Source organism: Poecilia reticulata, chromosome 3 (genome assembly GCF_904066995.2).
Source record: "Poecilia reticulata chromosome 3, P_reticulata-male-v2, whole genome shotgun sequence".
Taxonomy (NCBI): Eukaryota; Metazoa; Chordata; class Actinopteri; order Cyprinodontiformes; family Poeciliidae; genus Poecilia; species Poecilia reticulata.
This window is the reverse complement of record NC_088832.1, coordinates 15,124,009-15,141,831: the sequence shown is the minus strand read 5'-3', so window position 1 is coordinate 15,141,831 and position 17,823 is coordinate 15,124,009. Positions and strand designations below refer to the sequence as shown.

Below are 17,823 nucleotides of genomic sequence, written 5' to 3'. Positions count from 1 at the left end.
TGGAGTGGGGCCTGCCGGAGATGAGTCTGAACTTTACCGTCACGTAAACTTACTGCTGTTCACTGACTGGCCGTGGAGGGCTGATGTAGAAGCAAAGAGAGAAGAAACTCCTTTGAGCTTTCGATTTAAAAATGTTCCAAGAGTCTTTTTTCTGATTCTAAACAAGACGGCTGCCTCTCAAAATGTGATAAAGCGCTGAAAAAGAAAGTGTGTATTTGTTCACATCTTAATAAAAATGTGTTTGTATTTATACCAAATGTATACATTATTTATACCAAACACAAGAATAGGCGATTTACGATTTGTCTTTGATTGTGAGCTCTAAGTCCCTGCCATCACCACATCACCTTGTTTGCCTCCTCCACAGATTCAGCACAGAATTCAAAACATGAACATTACTTCCAGTGAGAAGAAACATGTTAGTTAAATAAATCAAAATGCTAAAAGATAATATATAAGCCTCAGAAGCTTTTCAACACCTGAGTTAAGGACTATTTTAGATCACTGTTAATTTTGCTGAAAACCTCAGAAATATGCACATTCTCAAAGGAAACACGTTTTTCCTAAAGAATCTTAGTTCTCATATTTCTTCTACCGCTGCATTCTGTCACAATCAGAGTTTCTTTTACTGAATTCTCAGTTATTTGTCCGAACAATATTCATTAAAGTATTCAATAACCAATATATTAACAAAAATCTGCTGTGGAATTTGAAAACAGCATCCTGCAACTCACTGTAATTAGTCAAAAGGACCCGGTGTGTAGAAACAACACAGCATGGCCCTATGATCAATTATTTACTGCCTTAACGGTTTATGTCCAATCTTTTTTTTTTTCCTTTTTTTTGATGAATAATTTCTATATTCCTGTCAGGGCTTATGCCGTTATAAAGATATGCACTTCAACAGTAGTTGCAGGAAGTTTAGGCGTGAACTTTCGATGACTTCTGCTTTCTCCTCGTTTTCATTTTGGAACACTGCTTCAAAGGGTGCTGTGATCAAAGCTGTCTGAGAGGCAGCAAGGGGAAAAAAGCAAAAGAGAGAGAGAGGGAGCGAGAGAGAGGATGAGAGAGTCAGAGGGAGAATAGGGAAAACCCCAGCGCTCCCAAAATATAAGCAGAGCTCGGCACTAACATGTCCATCTTTCCCTCCCAGCTGCCTAAACAAAGGCGTTGGGGCTTATCAAACCCTGCTTTCCACCCCAACAGCATTCTACCAGACTGTTCTGACATCTCAATCATGCACTTTATTATTCTATTGCTTTCCTTCAGTGTCAGTCACAAGAGGATTACTCAGAGATAGGCTGGTTATATCATGACCTAGATAAGGAAACATCATAGAGCTGATTCTATTTGTTCCACATCCTTTCGTCACAGCACCGCATTCAAAAGGATGCAGCAAAATGCGGAGGGGGGGAAGCTAATAGAGATGTCTTTTCAAATTCCATTTGAATCAGCACAGATACTCTGCAAAAAAAAAAAAAAAATCAAAAACCCACCAGTCGCGTACGAGACCAGACCAAGCAGAGAGATTTTGATGTTTTGGGATTAAACGTAAATGGGTTTAGCAGTTCTGAGTTTCTGTAACTTGATTGTAATTCATATATAAGTGTGCCTGATAGTTATCCAGTTAATGTTCATTTAATAGTGGGTGATTGATTTGGGGGTGACACAATGAAATGTGCATATTTTGGCCTAAAATTGAATACGTAGAAAGCACACAATGCTGCCTTCTGATCTTAAATTTAAGGTAAAATGGAATAGGAAATGAGGGAATCGATAAGGTCTTGGTTATGTTTGAGCTGCTGTGGCCCTCTTAGGTCCATTAAGGATTGTTTACTCGGGCCTGTAACTCAGCACAGGCAGGCAGCCTAGAACATATCTCATTCTGTGTGAACTTCCCATCTGCATATCAAAGCTGAGAGACCAAGCAGGGTAAACATACTCTCTCTGGCACCATCTGTTTCTGACAAAGTAAAGCCAAGAGACAGCTTATAACCTTGGACGGTAAACTCCAAATTACCTACAATGCATTCTTGATAAATACACAACGGATGTGCTTTGATGGACCACTTCTTTGCAGGGTGACCTGCTGGAACTTAAGTTTTAGAAGAAAAACTCAAGTCAAAAGATGAGCTTGATGACTGTGTAGTCCTTCTCACTTTTATTCATGTGGATTACTCATTGAAAAGGGAAGAATTTGTGGAGGAAAATGAAGTTTTCTTTGCGTCCCGGAATATGTTTTAAAATTAAGAGGAAATTAGTTGTTGATTTCATCATGTGCAGTAAAAAAAAAAGTTTGAGGTCAGCTGATCTGGAGCATATGAGATTCCACAAGCTTTCGCATAAATTCAAACCTAATTTACCAACATTTATCGTTGCAAGATGTGGATGTAGAGCCGAACTTGTACGGCTTTTACTTCGTCTAGACTTTTATTTGCATCGGAACAACAAAACAGCCAGAATAAACACCAACATTTGGGGATGTGTCTGAGTGTGTCGTGGAATGTTTCCCAGTGTTTTGTTAACATTTGTTGATGAGAAATTAATTCTGTTCAGGCACCTTCTTGGCAACATTTTCTGGCAGAGTTTCAATCATCTTTACTGACTGACAAGTTCTATGAAAAAAATATGAATATGGCTAGGCATGCAAGAACGCTCTTACCAAGATATGTGATTTTTAAAACCATGTGTGGTGTCAGAAAAATAGTCCTCTTTCTTTTTTCAGCCCATTTAATCAGCAGTGCTTTCTTTTGCTTCATGCCAATATTTGTTAGATGTATAAAGAAGTAAAGTTCTTATCAACTATATTAAAAATAACCTTCAGTACTTGTAATAATGTTTCTTGTATGTCTTTTCACTCAAAGTTAAGCTAAAAATGCTGATTTCTCACAGTTTTTCTCATATATTGTGAATTTATATACATAATTCAATATACAGTACACTGTGAATACAGACATGTTGATAAAAATGACAGAGTCTGTCACAGTGGTCCAAATATTCTGCCTCTTCAGTCAGACACCTTGATGCTTTCTTTGTGACAGTGGAGACTGATTCTGTGGTCCACCTCATAGTGAGTTTGGACATCCTGGGTTTCCCAGTCCATACCTCTAAGGAGTTCTAGTTCCTGGTACCTTAGTCTGCATTGTGCTTCAGAGAACTCATTCAGCCAAAATAGAACTTATTTCTGATTAAAATTAGTTTTGTATTATTGTACTACTTTGAGGAGGTAAAGCTTGTGATTTTATAATGTTTTGTTTAGAAGTTATTGATTCTGGACGTAAGAAATTGTCCAGCTTTTAAAAGTAAAATTTTTGTAGCTTCTTTTCGATTTTTAGTTAAATAACTGACATATGCAAGTCTCAATAGAAAGGTGAAATAAGTAATTTAAAAAAAAGTTTCTTTCTTTGTGTGAACTGCAATAAACAAGCTACTAATGGTGCCTGACTGTGAAGACAGTTTCTTCCTTCTTTATGCTTCAGTGTTGGTCTGGTTCCAGATCCTTCGCTTGTTCATTTGTGTTTTTCTTGTATTATCAAGAGGTGGTGCTCATCTGCTTGCTGTGGGGTGCTTTGCTTTGCTTTGTTTTCTTTTTCTACAGAGATGCTTAGATCAGCTGAAGGCACACTGTGTGGACTATCCCCCAAGGGAACAAGGATAAATTTCTGTTCCCGTGACCCCGTACATGAAGCAGCTGTAGAAAATAAATCAATGGATGTTTTTAAACCATATATTTGATCTGCTGGATGAATGTGCATGTTAGGATTATGCCCAACAATATTAAATCTACAGCGATTCAAAGTTTCAGTTCTAATTACTTAGGGTGGATTTTACTGTAATTTCCATTATAATAGCAACCTACTTTATAATGGGGGGGGGGTAGAGATATTTTAGTGCTAAATCCACTAATTTAACACTTGTTACTATGCAACTTAGTTGTTTTCCAATTTTTTAATCTGGTTTTTACTAAATTGCACCTTGAGATTTAAACCTAAGGCAGATGTTTTCTGTCATTTTCCACAAGTTGACATTGTAAAATGCAACACATTTAAGGTCCCATATCACTCTTCTATTTCATTTAGAGTTCTTTATTTAACCAGCTATTAAAAGGTTTGCTACACAGACCTTACTGGCCGTTCTGGAATTAAGAAAGGAAGGACAAGGAAAGTGTAGATTTCCCACAAATCATAAGTCCTTTTGGGGTCATTTCTAAATCATTGTTCAAAAGGTTCTACATGTCTAAGAAAAGACTAAGCCTTCTCCTCTCTGATTAAAGGAAATAAATTAGGATGTCCAGGAAAAACTTAGGAAGAATCACCAAATGTCAAAGCTGCCATGAACAAAAAGCTGCTGGAGCACAACAAGCACAAAGTCTTGTAATTCTCAAGTTCATGCTGATTGTATGTGTATTTCTGGACAAAGCCGGGTGTAGATATCATATCGCACACATCAGTTATTATCTAAAGTAAAATCTTATTAATTGGCTGTATTTTATTGTATTTTATTTAGCTTCTATTTAACATGTACATTTTAATTAGAAATTTCTTCCGTAACATACAAGACGACGTGTCTGGATTAATGAATATGTGTGAGGCAGAGCGAGAGGAAACAATTCTTGTGACCCCACACTCTGTTTTCTGTGTATTTTTTTTTTTGCTCTTTCATTTAATTCCCTGTCCACTAGCAGGCATATTTACTCGCTAATTTTGTAATTATTATCCTTCCCAGGTGCACACAATGTTTTCTCATGCAAATCGTCCAGAAATAAAATTCCCAGAAATTAAATAACCACTGTTATTGCTTTACTTTTCATTCAAGGAAGTTAGGTAAGATAGGAGTAAATATGTAGTGGCTATTTCCATCTTCTGATAAGTGTTGAAGAAAAAGGCAACAGAGAGTAAAGCAGGGAGGCAAATGGAAGAGGAAATGCATTGGAAGAAAGATGACAAACAAGAAAAGGTGAAAACGGAATAGCTACACTATATGAAGTATTGAAAATATAAGAAATATTGATAGAAAAATAGAAATGAGAATGTAGAATTTTGATTTGGAAATTCAACGGCCAAGCTGTTTAAGGATGGAAATTTGAGAATACCTTGCCCATCTGATTGAACTAAATATTATGAAGTTCAGTTGTAATTATTTTTATTATTTTTACTATGTTAATAGCACTCACCTATAAATGGACTTTCTTTGTCTGTTTTCAAGGTATTCTCAGTGTGAAAAGTCTTGTAATCCAATTTAATGAAAGTAAATGAGCTCCTCACAGCCATCATTATTACTATTCAAACTTGGTCTGTGGCTTTTGATCTGTCATTTGTCATCATTGTTATTGTATTTTTTCCACACAGTTCACGGGGTTTCATCAATTCAGTACATCAATTCGGTGTGTAGCGGTAAAGAAAGAGAGTCAAAACGCAAAGCTCTTGATTCGAAAGAGTGTTGATAAGGAAATAGGATAAGAAACCTGTGCTTTCATTACACCTAAGCAGTGCCACGGGCTGATAATGGGGAAATATGAGCTGAATGAAATCGTTGGCACATGCAGCTAAAATGAGCTTCCCTGGAGATGAGTAGGAAATCCAGAGGTTGGAGGTGCCTTTACAATCTCATAATGTCTTTGTTTTCTTTTCACTTCAAAACATGTTAGCGAACTGTGAATTGAATTTTGAGCAGAACCTTACAAGCACAGCTTCAAAAATCCGAATGTGATGAAAATGAGCCATGAGGTTCACCTTCCGATATATGAGCGACAAAAAGTGTTGAAGCTTTAAAACAAAAGAAGATCTAACTTTTTGGAGCTGTGCTTGTATAGCTTTGTGCCGTTAACAAGGTGAGCTAATAGGTGCTCTTCAACCACGGTACTTTACCTTTGGATGCTAAATTTTCCCAACCGTTTTGTTTTGTCTTTCTCTTCTCTCCAGCTTGTAAACCCGGCTACTTCAAGGCGTTTGCTGGGAACACTAAATGCTCCAAATGTCCTCAACACAGCTCCAGCCATGACCAGGCTGCCACAATCTGTCACTGCGATAAAGGCTTCTACAGAGGTATCAAAGATCCTTCATCAATGGCCTGTACCAGTAAGTAGAACTTTAAATGAAGGAAACATTTCAAGTTGCAGCCATTTTAGGTTTTAGAAGGGAACAGAGAAAGATAGCATCCACAGTATAAATCCAGAAGGTTGGAATTCCCCTTGGATATCTGTAGCTCAAGTTTATATTTCATGCACTGTGATGTATTTTATTGTATTTTCAATATTTTTCTTTTATTTTCTGTTAGCAGTGGTCATTATGATCTCATTAACTTTTGCTATAATCAGGGCTGTGGGAATCCATTTCCCTGCTGTGGTCATTTGTATGTTAATGTTTCCTATTTCCTACAGTAGCCACATTTATTTATATTCTTATAAATACTTTAGGCTTTCTTATCATACTCACTTGACATTAAAGGAGCAGTATTAGGTAAAATAATTTTTTTTGTGCTTCACATGAGGTTATAAAGTTTTTTCCTCATCAAAAACATACCTGGGGTGTTGTCTTGATTCTTTAATCCATGTTCGAGAAATGCTTTAATCTACAGTGGCGGCCAGTCTAAGTTGTATTCTTTGGTTTCCAAACCAGTTAAAAACAAAGTACTCCGTAACAGGCATAGAAATTTCAGATATTTGTGTGTGAGAGATTTACAAGTTGGATGCTAGAACAAAACATTTAACTCTGTGAAAACCTACTGCCCACACAACTTCACTCAGATATTTAAGGACATGCTCACAAAACTTCACATTTCATTGCCAAATGATACCATGGACAGCTTTGAAAGCTAAAATAAAGACGCGGAGCGGCTGATTTCCATCCAGGAACAAAGTTGGATTGAAATGCAGCAAGATATATTTATCCTCAACAACCTACACACTGAGTCTCATTGCACATTATTTGCCCAAGTTTTCAGCAACACTCACTTTCTCCCAACTCGTCATATGAGGAGTGAATTTAGGATAAGGTTTTTGTTTAAAAAAAGATGGTTTTTTTGTTTTTTTAAATCAATTTCTATGTTCTACTGTTTGCTCTTCTCTCCAGGGCCCCCATCAGCTCCAAGAAATCTCATCTCGCTAATCAATGACACTGCTCTCTTCCTGCAATGGATGCCTCCAATCAACACAGGAGGAAGAAGCGACATCACCTACAACGTTCTGTGCCAACGATGTGACGGTGGTGATGTTGGTGTGAGCCAGTGTGAGCCATGTGAACCAGACCTGAGATTTATCCCCCGACCGCTCGGTATAACCGGAACCTCTGTGGCGATACTGGATTATGCGATGCATACCAATTACACCTTCCACGTGGAAGCTGTGAATGGCGTCTCTGGACTGGGTGTGGCTCCGCGATCGCTGGCCAATGTTACCGTCAATACACACCAGGCCGGTGAGTGAGCTGTTGCTGTAAATCACATGTTCTGAGAATAAAGCTCTCATCAAAGCGTTTTTGAATATTTTACAGACTTCATGTTTTGAGTTGGGTTAATGTTAAAAGTTTGAATGATGTAAACACACTGCTGCATTCTTGCACGTGATTATTATGTACTTTATTTATAAGATGTGTGAATAATTGGAAACTATCTTTAAACTGAAATTGGTTTTACTTCTGGTATGTTGGTAGCAATGGTGGTAGGAGTTTGCCCAGCAATTGGTGGGTCACTGGTTCAATTCCTACCCTGTTTGCCTCTGCTGTCGTGTGCTTGGACAAGACATTTACCATCTTGGCTGCTGGTAATGGTCAGAAGAACCAATGGCGCAACATGGCAGCCTCGTTTCTGTCGGACTGTCCCAGAGCGGCGGTGGCTACTATCTAGTAGCTTGCCATCATCTATGTGTGAATGGGAATGACTGATTTCTTTGTAAACGGTCTTTGAGGTTCCTGAAAAGTGCTATACAAGTCTGAAAGTCATTATATTTCATAAAATTATTACACATTGTGTCTTTTGTATCGCAGGTTATGATCTCAATCATAGTTCCTCTTTTTTTACTTTTTTCTGTAGTTTGGTTTTGTGCAGTTTATTTAAAAAGAGTCTTCCACCTTTGCATTTCAGCACATTTTGGATGGTAGTCTATTGCTTTAAACCATAATCACTAGGTGCAAACAAATTTTTCTATTTGTCTATGTATGTCCAGCATTTGTTTCATCAGAGACAAACAAGTTACTGTTTTCTAAATGAGGTTGAAGTAAAGGGTCAAAAGCACATGCATATTTTTATGCAAGCTAAAATCACAGCGCCATTTAGTGTCCTGTCATGAGAACTACACCAGGTTCAAGATGACTGAAACATCAACGTCTGAAAATACTGGCAATTTTCAGACAACGGTCTCATCACTTAAGTCCTGGGAAAATGTGCTACTAAAAAATCCTTGTTTTTAGGCTCACAATGTCATAACTATTTTCTTACTACTAAAAACAATGGTATAAGTAGAACTTCCTGTACCCTAGCATGAATGTGCAAAAGGTAAAGTTCAGACTAAGCATAAGGGAGAGACGGTTAATTTGCTTGCAATAGTCCCAGTGGGCTGTTCTGCCTATCCAGCCATGGCAGAGACAGATTAAAATGTTTCCAAATTTTCAGGCGAGAGTTTTTAATTCCTGAAACTGATTTAAAATAGTTTCTCATTTTAGGTACTTTATATACAGCTACCTTCACAAAGTTCTTTGTAAAAGTTAAATTTCATGCACTAGATTTACTTAAAGTTTGCTTTTTTTCTTTGGGTCAACGCTGCATTGGCCTTTAATTGCTTTGTGCGTATTAATATGTAAATGTATGTGCTTCATTATCTGATTCCTACTTAAATAATTTTCAGTTTGCAGCTCGAAGTGATACACTAGAAAATTAGCAGCTTTGCTTCCTGAGCACCGTGCTCCCACTTGACCAGCCTTGTAGTCCAACTTAATGAGTCAATGTGTGAAGCATCCTTGTGACCCTCGAAGAGCTGACAGAGCCTCTCTGAGCTGAACCTAATTCTAATTAGCAGAACCCAGCTGACCTGAAGTCTGCTGCGCCACAGGTTCACAAGGGATCATTCTCTTGGACTTGAATGAGTAAAAATAAAAACACCTGAGGTCTAACCTCAAACTTAAATTTCAAGGGCAGGATTACTGAAGGAATAGCTGATTAATAAGGTCAAAATAAAGGTGGAATGGGGTAGGTTAATGCATTATTCCAGTGTATTTTATGCATGTTTTCCCCTATCAGCATATTACACTCTGATCAGTTCTCCATTTGCACCAAAAATGTATACAGTACATCTGTGATAAATCCTATTACTGTCTTGTAACAGATCATATGAATTTCCTCATATGTAGCCTATTGTTTTTTAATAACACGTCTAATAAGAATGAAAAATGTCGCCAGTGTTTGAACCCAATCTCACACTATTATTATTATTATTATTATTATTATTATTATTATTATTATTATTATTATTATTATTATTATTACATTTTCCAGTAATAAGCAGTAACGGCTCTTCAATATGAAACGTTTTATCATGTGGCATGTGTGTCTTTAAAACGTTAATTTGTGACATTTGATGTGATTCTCCTAACTTATTAAGCGCTAATGATGAAAGTGATTATTAGCACCAGGCAACAATAGAAACCACCCACTGGATGTGTTATTTTCCAACGAGGAACACTCACACCACAGTGAGCCTCTAGTGTGACAAAATAATTTTTCAGACTCACACAGTGTAATTTCTTCTCTCATATGCTGTGAGAAGCTTACTATGAATAATAAATGCCCGAAGAACATCCACCTCTTGTACATTGATCCCATTCATCAGGGCTTTATTATGCAGCTATGGCTATGTGGTCTCTGAGGATGGAGTCAAACATAAATACAGTATGTATATATATATATATATATATAGCTTTTACTCTAAGTAAAAGCTATATATATATATACTCTAAGTATACTCACCAATATCAGTAACATCTGATAGTTAATGTTGTAATAAATAGCTACAATAATCATTAGTGCATTCAAAATCAAGCTTCAGCTTGTCGCTGTGACTTTGGGTTGCAAATTGTGGCAGTGCGTTTCGTTTTTCCTTCAATTTTATTCACTGTGCTGGCTTGAGCTTTTCACGACCCCACAGATGTGTTTTGCTTGTCAGCCCTCTTTGTTCATAGATGCTTTGGTGCCACAATGTCAATGCCAGATTGCCTCTGGCCAAGTTTTCAGTTTTCACCTTTCCACATAAAACAGTCTTTTACAAAAAAAAGATCCATCCATATGGATTGAACCTCTGAACAGTCCAATTTATGCAAAATTAACTTAACGTTATCTGGAGTGAAAATGATTTGTTTTCTTTTTTATGAAAGTTTAATTTAGTTTAGTTAAGTCCTCTGACAACTTTGACAGGTAAACAACTGACATCCCTGTTGTCTCAAAAGAGAGAGAAATCTTCCATTACTCTGCAGGAACAGCGCTCTTGATCAAAAAATTCATCTGCACAATGCAGGTCTGACAGGGTCCAAAACAAGCAAACAACAAAAAATCACTCTGTGAGTTTTTCAGTTTAATTTAATCCCGCTTCTTTCCAGTCTATTCTAATTCAATATTACAACCCAAAACAATCCGAGTTATAATCTAATTCAGTTCAGTACTGCCAGTTTCAATAAATCAGCGGTTATAAAACACTCAGTTTGTGAAATAGTTGTGTATATGAAGAAAGGAACAGACAACACTTCAGCTTTACTTTGAGCTGCTTTGGTGTCACGTTGGCATAAGCACATTACCATTTTAGTCTCCTTTTATTACTTCCAGTTGACTACCTAGAAGTACCTCTGTAATTTTTACAAGGGCTTGAGAAAATATATATACATATATTTTTTAAACTGAAATTTGGCCTCCAAAACTTCAGAATACCAGTAACTCCACCTTATAATTTATTAAGCAATTGTAAAATTGAACCTAGATAAATAAATAATAAAATAAATAAAGCCATGTTTCAATTGTCCGTGAATGCATGTTGTTGAACGAGTAACATTGCAGCACGGTGTGCCGTTCAGTTGTTATACCATCAGTAAGTTCCTACTGGCAGGAAAAATGCCATCCTTCAGGACCTGATTAGTACAATCTCAGAAAGCCACTGGACCTGTTTGTTCCAAAACATGCATCACCAGTTCATGTTGCAGCAATTTCACTAAATGAATCCATAGCAATATCCATAAGTAGAAAAAAGGGGGGCAGGGGAGTGATTTTGCTGTTACGTGACTCAAGTAAGTAAGATGTAATACAAATAATCAAGTCATTATGTTTTTAAAAAGAAATCTGATAAATTGGAAAAATATTGGGGGTTTTTTCACTGTCATAAATTAAGCCTCTGGACATATTTAGATTGTGTTTTCATATAGGAAAAGCTAATCTTATGATTCTTTTTCTAATAATTTATTGTCATGTTTACCCAACTTTCATTTATTCAGCCGTGTAGGTTTTAATTTAATTGCTTGACTAAGGGATTTAAGCTGATGTAGAGTTTGCTGGTGCTAAGATAATACAGATTTTGTCAGTTTCACCCCACTGTGTCTCTACCTAATTGCCTTCTAATGCGTAGAGAACAATAATGTATAAAGCTGTCTTTTAGAGTAGATATGCTGCAAAACATTCATCTTTCTGTAAAAGCAGATGTCGGCTGTATGTGTGTCACCGCATTCCAGTCTCCCTGGCAAAAGCTGCTAGACTGATGGGAGGATGTCAGAATGCAAAGTAATCTCCACAGAGGAGAAGAGGCAGCCTGTGGGGATGTTCCTATTAGGATGTTTAGGCTGGATTAAGTTGTCAAACTGCTTTTCCTCAGCAGACATACTGTATGCATGCACAACGAGGCACATATGTAAACAAACAAGATTCATAAAAATGACATTTGCACACAATTACCACCTACAGATATGCATATTGTTTGCCAAAGATTTTCTCAGTGCCATCCTTGGATTTCTAGCATTTTCCTCCTCCTACCAAGATACACATTTCTTTTTTTTATCCCTGTGTCTTTAAATCTCGTTCTTTAAACCCGATTTAAAATTTTTTGCATATACTCACTATAATTATTATTTTTATTGCTTAACTTTAGATCTCTAAAGCTCTTCGTATCATATATTGTAGGTAATCCATCGTGCAAAATACATAATTCAATATTTTGGATTTCGTAGACTAATCAGATTAAAGTCGTCTCTGTTAAGCTGTTAATTCTCAACAGACTTTACAAGCTGCTTGTGCATCTGTGGCTGCATAACTAGTTTTACGGTAAGCCAAGACTCTTCCCGGCCAATGACGGTCAGCTGTCATCCTGACATTTCTCAAAGCAGTGGCGCAGAGCTGGGAGAGCTGGATGATCTCTCTATTTATGAAGACTGAGCTGCGCTCTGCCCAGAACACGCTGTGGGCTAGTTGTTGCTCAGCAGAGCATTTGTCACTGAAGATTCCTCCCACTTATTTCACTGCAGCGCTCTTTGAAGAAGCACAGAGAGAAGTGAGTGCAAATTGGTGCAAGGGGTTTGCTGCACAGATCAGAAATGTGCAGCACCAACAGGAATTCACCAATGTAGCCTCCCCTCTGTATGAAGCATATCAGAACAAATATGATCTGGTTTGTTGAGCATTTGTGTTCGCCCCCCCCGACCCCCCTTTTACTCTCATATCTCTGAACTTAACAGAGCACAAACAATTTCTTTCCTGGATCACATTAGTAGTAGAGCTGTTCTGGGAAAGCCTCAATGGTTTGTTACAGAATATTAGTGAACAAACAACATAATTAAGATCAAGAAAAACACCAGATAAATCAGGGGTAATGTTAAACTGAAGCTTAGAACAGACCTAATAAAAAAATGAGATTATTGCTCTAGATTGATTGAATAGTGATTGAGGTAGCAACCAAGACATCCATGGTGTTGAATGGAGCACTATTGGTCTACTGCTGTACCTTTAGAGAGGAATGGCCAGAAAAAGGCCATGCTTGTTTCAGGTATGTTTAAAGATTGTAGAGGACCAAGTAGGCATTTCAAAGGTAGTCCCCTGATCACATGAGACCAAAATAAATCCTTCTGAGCAAATACAAATCACTAAGATTAGCATTGGACTTGGACTTGAGCACAGCATCCTCACAAAGAAGCACTGTGGTGGTAGCATCAGGCTGTGGTATGCTTTTATTCTGCAGCAACAGGAAGTGTGGTTTGAATTATTGGGAAGGTAGATGAATCTAAAACCAGGCAATCCTACAAGTTAACATGTTACAGGCTGCAAAAAGACCCGAGAAAACAACACGGCAATGATGCAGATGTACAACAGAACTCTTTCATTTAGAGGATATGTGGGTCCATAGGAAAGTGGCAAAGGTTGAACACCGATGTTCACAGACAGCATCCGTTCAGTTGCTGAGTTTAATCTATTTTGTAAAGAAGAGTAATTAAAAACTTTGAGTCTAAATGTCTAAAAATGGTAAAGAAGTAACCCAAATAACCTGCAGCTGTAATTGCATCAAAAGTTGACTCCAAAGTCTTTACACTAAGGCATTTAAAACCTATGGCTCCCACACCTCACAGAGATGTAAAAAAACATATTATTCTTATTACTATAATGTATTATTGTGGTCTATCACCAAAAATTACAATAAAATACATTGATGTTGGAGTATGAATACTTTTTAGAGGCACTGTTTAGGGTAAATAATATAAAAACTATTGAGTCTTTCACTAACTGTACTTTCATGATGTAAAGTTAGTGGGAGTCTTTGGAGCAGATGTCCAAGCACTGTTACCAGGATGAATTCTTAAAGTTTTATACTTTGTCAGTAAACATGAACTGGCTTCGAATGATTTATTTGATCTTTACATTAAACAGATGTTGTTAGTAGGAAGGAATCTTTATAATTTAGTGAGATTTGATTCATTCTTTTTAACACTCATGCATGGACATATTAATTTAATGACATTAAAACATCAGAATATATTTTTATTAATGATCATGAGCAATAATTATTTTGGACAGTTGAACTGTTTGATAAATTAAATAATGGAGGAGGAGGATCACCTTATATTTATTGGTTTGGCTAAAGAGACTATACTTAGCGTTAATGAGGGGCTAATTAATGCATGCAATTACTTTTTTTGCATAATACTAGATCTGTGTGGATATGTTTTCTCCCAATAATTGTAATTATTATAAATAGTATTTTTTTTATATTTCACATATATTGGCGTATTGCTATACATTTGATAATACGAAACATTTAGGTGTGACAAAGCAGCAAAAACCATAGAAATCAAAATTTCAAATATTTTTTCACACTCTGTTCAGGCATGACGGAGTATTTATTTAGATTCAAATAACTTTTCTCTCTTTATCTACAATTGGATGTGTTGTTATTGAGGAGTGTTATTTATTCAATCAAAAATCACCTGTTGATCTGATCGTTTTGTGTGGGCTGCAAACTTTCCATAACAGCAGGACAATTTGCACATCAAGATGTTTCCATACCCACTGCAGAAAAAATAAGGAATGAAACATTTAGTGTGCAGTTAATCTTTTTTTATTATTATCTAAAAGAGCATACTAGACTCTAACCATAAGCGTGCAAAACCATGTGAGAGAACCCACCTGTTTTTGTTTATTAATCTAAAGCATAGCCAAAAAATGGAGATGCAGTAAAAACCTGAGCATACCTTTGCTGCTTCCATCTCATTTGAAATGCTAAACAGCAGCCAAGTTGTGCTAATGAAAGCCATTCATTTATCATTAGCAGCTCTAAAACCGTCTATTAAACTAGACATTTTGTCTGGCGTGAATAAATGTGTTTTAGCGCAATGCCAGGAAGGATGGGCATCAGCAATTGATCTAAGAGAAGCATCGGTTCTGTCCATCAATCTGTTGAAAGTTACAAGGCCTTTTTCAAACAATTTTAAGTCCATTGTTGTGAAACGGCGTCATCCACAATCATCAGGTTTGATGATTGAACATTGGTGTTCACAGACGGCATCCTTTCGTCTGTGAACATTCTTCTTAAAGAATGTCTGTGACTTTCTTTAAGAAGTCACATGCTTAGTGAACTAAAGATGATCCACCTTTGTGCAATCTAAGTGTCACATGATTGTTGTTTGCTTTACGATAGAAAAATGACATGTTCAAAATTGTCTGCAGGTTCTATAAAAGAACAAAAACTTTATGTCTGTGACGGTCAGTGAATGTTTGGTTTGAGCCATGTATGTCAAAGGAGTAACGAAACTCTTTCCTAATTGGATTATGCAAACAGTGAAATGTTGTAAAGTAGACTCACCCATGTGAGATTCATAATTTCATACAGAAAACGAGACATACTTTTTGTTTTCCTTTTGTTTAATAAACAAAGCCAATGTGGAATCTCACATGTTAGATTTACATAATGTCAGTGCACAGTGAAAATCCGCTCAGTTTTATTATGTTCTGATGCATAAAACTTTAGAAATGATAAAGTGTGACTATACATGCATAATGCACCTAATTTATTCTTAGCAAATTATCTTGACTTGTAAACTTTATTGCTCTGCTGCTCCCATTAGAGTGATCTATCCTTTTGTGGAACAACTGGTCTCGTGAACGTTTTCCACTGTTTTGGTGTCCTGATTCAGTGGAGGATTCTCACTCTTTGCTTCCCCCCCTCGTTCCCTTCACTTGATTCTCCTCTGTTTTCACCCCCCTGCTCTGGGAAAAAAAAAAAACTGTCTTCTATTTTTATGCTCAGATGCTGGGGAGATGCAACCTCATGGGATTTTTTGCAGCTCTCCCTGTTCACTCTCACTCTCTCCTCTTGGCTTCCTTTCCTTCGTTTTCTTCATCTTTTTTAGCATCTGCTAAGGGTTAACCCATTTTCACATGTTTTCAGATTTTCTATTACATTAGGCTGAGAGTTCTGTAAATAAATTAAAGTTATTTTCCTAGAGAATCTCATAGATGGAGGTACCTTGAAAGGCAATTGCTTTGTGCCAAACTAAAATAGGTTATTGCATAAGAGCGCATGTTTTTTTTTTCAAATATTCAAAAAAATTTTTATCTTGATGCACTAAAAGATTTTCTTTTTATGTTGGTTTTCAGCCTAAGTAACACACTCAGCATGCAAAAAGCATGCTGAGCATGCAGAGAAAATCAGCATAGTAATGTCCCTTATATGGTTTACGTATGTCATTTGTGGCTTTAACAGCTACTAACAACTAATTTTCAATTGTTATTCAAAGTTTCTGAGCGCTAGTGAGTTTTTAAGATATTTTTAAGATCTCTCCAAATCACAAGAATTAATCTCATATTATTTCATGCAATAAGTCCCTGAAGGCCTCAGAGCCCAAGCATTATGCGTCTCCATCACGAAAGCTGACAAACTGTCACCACGTGAAGAAAAGCCTCCTTTCTGCATGTGGATGTTCTGCCTCTGTGGGTTAAAGTTAACCCTTTGTATTCCCTGCTAAAGTTTTGTGGATTTCCTAGGCAATGCAGAAGTAAAAAAATTCACTGTTTCATTTTCAAGAATTCGAAACGTGAAATTATAAAATAAATGTAGAGGACAGGACAATATATTTTAATTTAACTCAAAGACATAATTTGGTCACACAACGGCAAACTGAATTTGTTTTCTTTTGAACTGCGAGTCGTGAAACAAATGTTTATTATTATTATTATTATTATTATTATTATTATTATTATTATTATTATTATTATTATTATTATTATTATTATTATTATTATTATTATTCCTTTACTTTTGTCAATAATAGCAGCAATAAGGGTCAAAAGAGTTTGTGCTTTTGACAGAATGTGATCCTGTTGTCATTTATACCAATTAGAACAACGTAGCATTTTCACCTCATGATTAGCTGAAACCAAATATTTTCATACACTGTCTGAAAAAAAGATAACCTTTCTTTCTCTCAGTGTCTGACTTTACATAAAACTGATTTCTTCTTAATTCAAGTCTGTTAGGATTAAGAAAATGATTTATTTTTTTCCATATACCAGAATGAGAGAGACTTCTTATTCAGTTTTATAATTTACTTGCAACAAAACACCCCCACAACATAATGCTGCCAGTCCTCTTTAGGATATTTTCTTAGGGATACACAAGCCTGTCTCCTAAAATATAGGTATTCACCTTGGAATATATTTGTAAGCTTGAATCTGACTTTTGAGCCGTTACTCTTTTGGAGAAATTGTTGTGGCATTTAGTAAATAGAAATAATTTCCGTCTTTTTAATTGGCTGATAGTAGGAAAAGTCCAGTCTGTTTTAATGTCAGACAGTGAGGGTATATAAAAAAAAAAAGTTTATGTAACCTTTTATAGCTTATAAATAAAAATCTGTTTTCGACTGTACAAAACCAGACTTGTATCAAAAGACAGAATTTTTGCATGCTTAGGTGAAAAACTCATATTTTTGCAAGTGTCAGCATTCGATTCCTGCTTTCGGCGTGCTCTACTTCTCTGCTGCTTTTTTTTAATGCGAGTATTTGAGCTGCTGAACTGTGAAGTGTTCTGTCTGAGCCGAGAAAATCTTGGCTTCATGACAAGATGGGAAAGTTGGGTCTGCGACACAAGCACAACTGAATGAATGTAGCGACATGTCGCAGTCTTTAGGAGCCCCGTCCACTCTGAGTCTGCAGCCATCTGTCTGGACCAGGTTATCCGCTTCTCTGAGCGCGAGAACCCTTTAGGAAACATGTCTGGTCCTGAATTAGTATTCCAGTGATAATCCTTCAAACAGTAAGCTCAGCAACAGAGATCTATTAGTTTGTTGAATCTCACTGCTGCACCTCTGAGGATAATTG

At 36.6% G+C, this 17,823-nt stretch overlaps 1 protein-coding gene across 1 annotated transcript in view; it reads left to right on the top strand.

Annotated features, from left to right (window-relative positions):
- Positions 1-17,823, top strand: part of LOC103461943 (ephrin type-A receptor 6-like) — a 54,065-nt gene that overhangs the window by 24,306 nt on the left and 11,936 nt on the right. The window contains exons 7-8 of the mRNA XM_008404351.3: positions 5,922-6,077; positions 7,071-7,415. Of these exons, the coding sequence (XP_008402573.1) occupies positions 5,922-6,077; positions 7,071-7,415 (501 nt within the window). The remainder of the gene's footprint in view (positions 1-5,921; positions 6,078-7,070; positions 7,416-17,823) is intronic.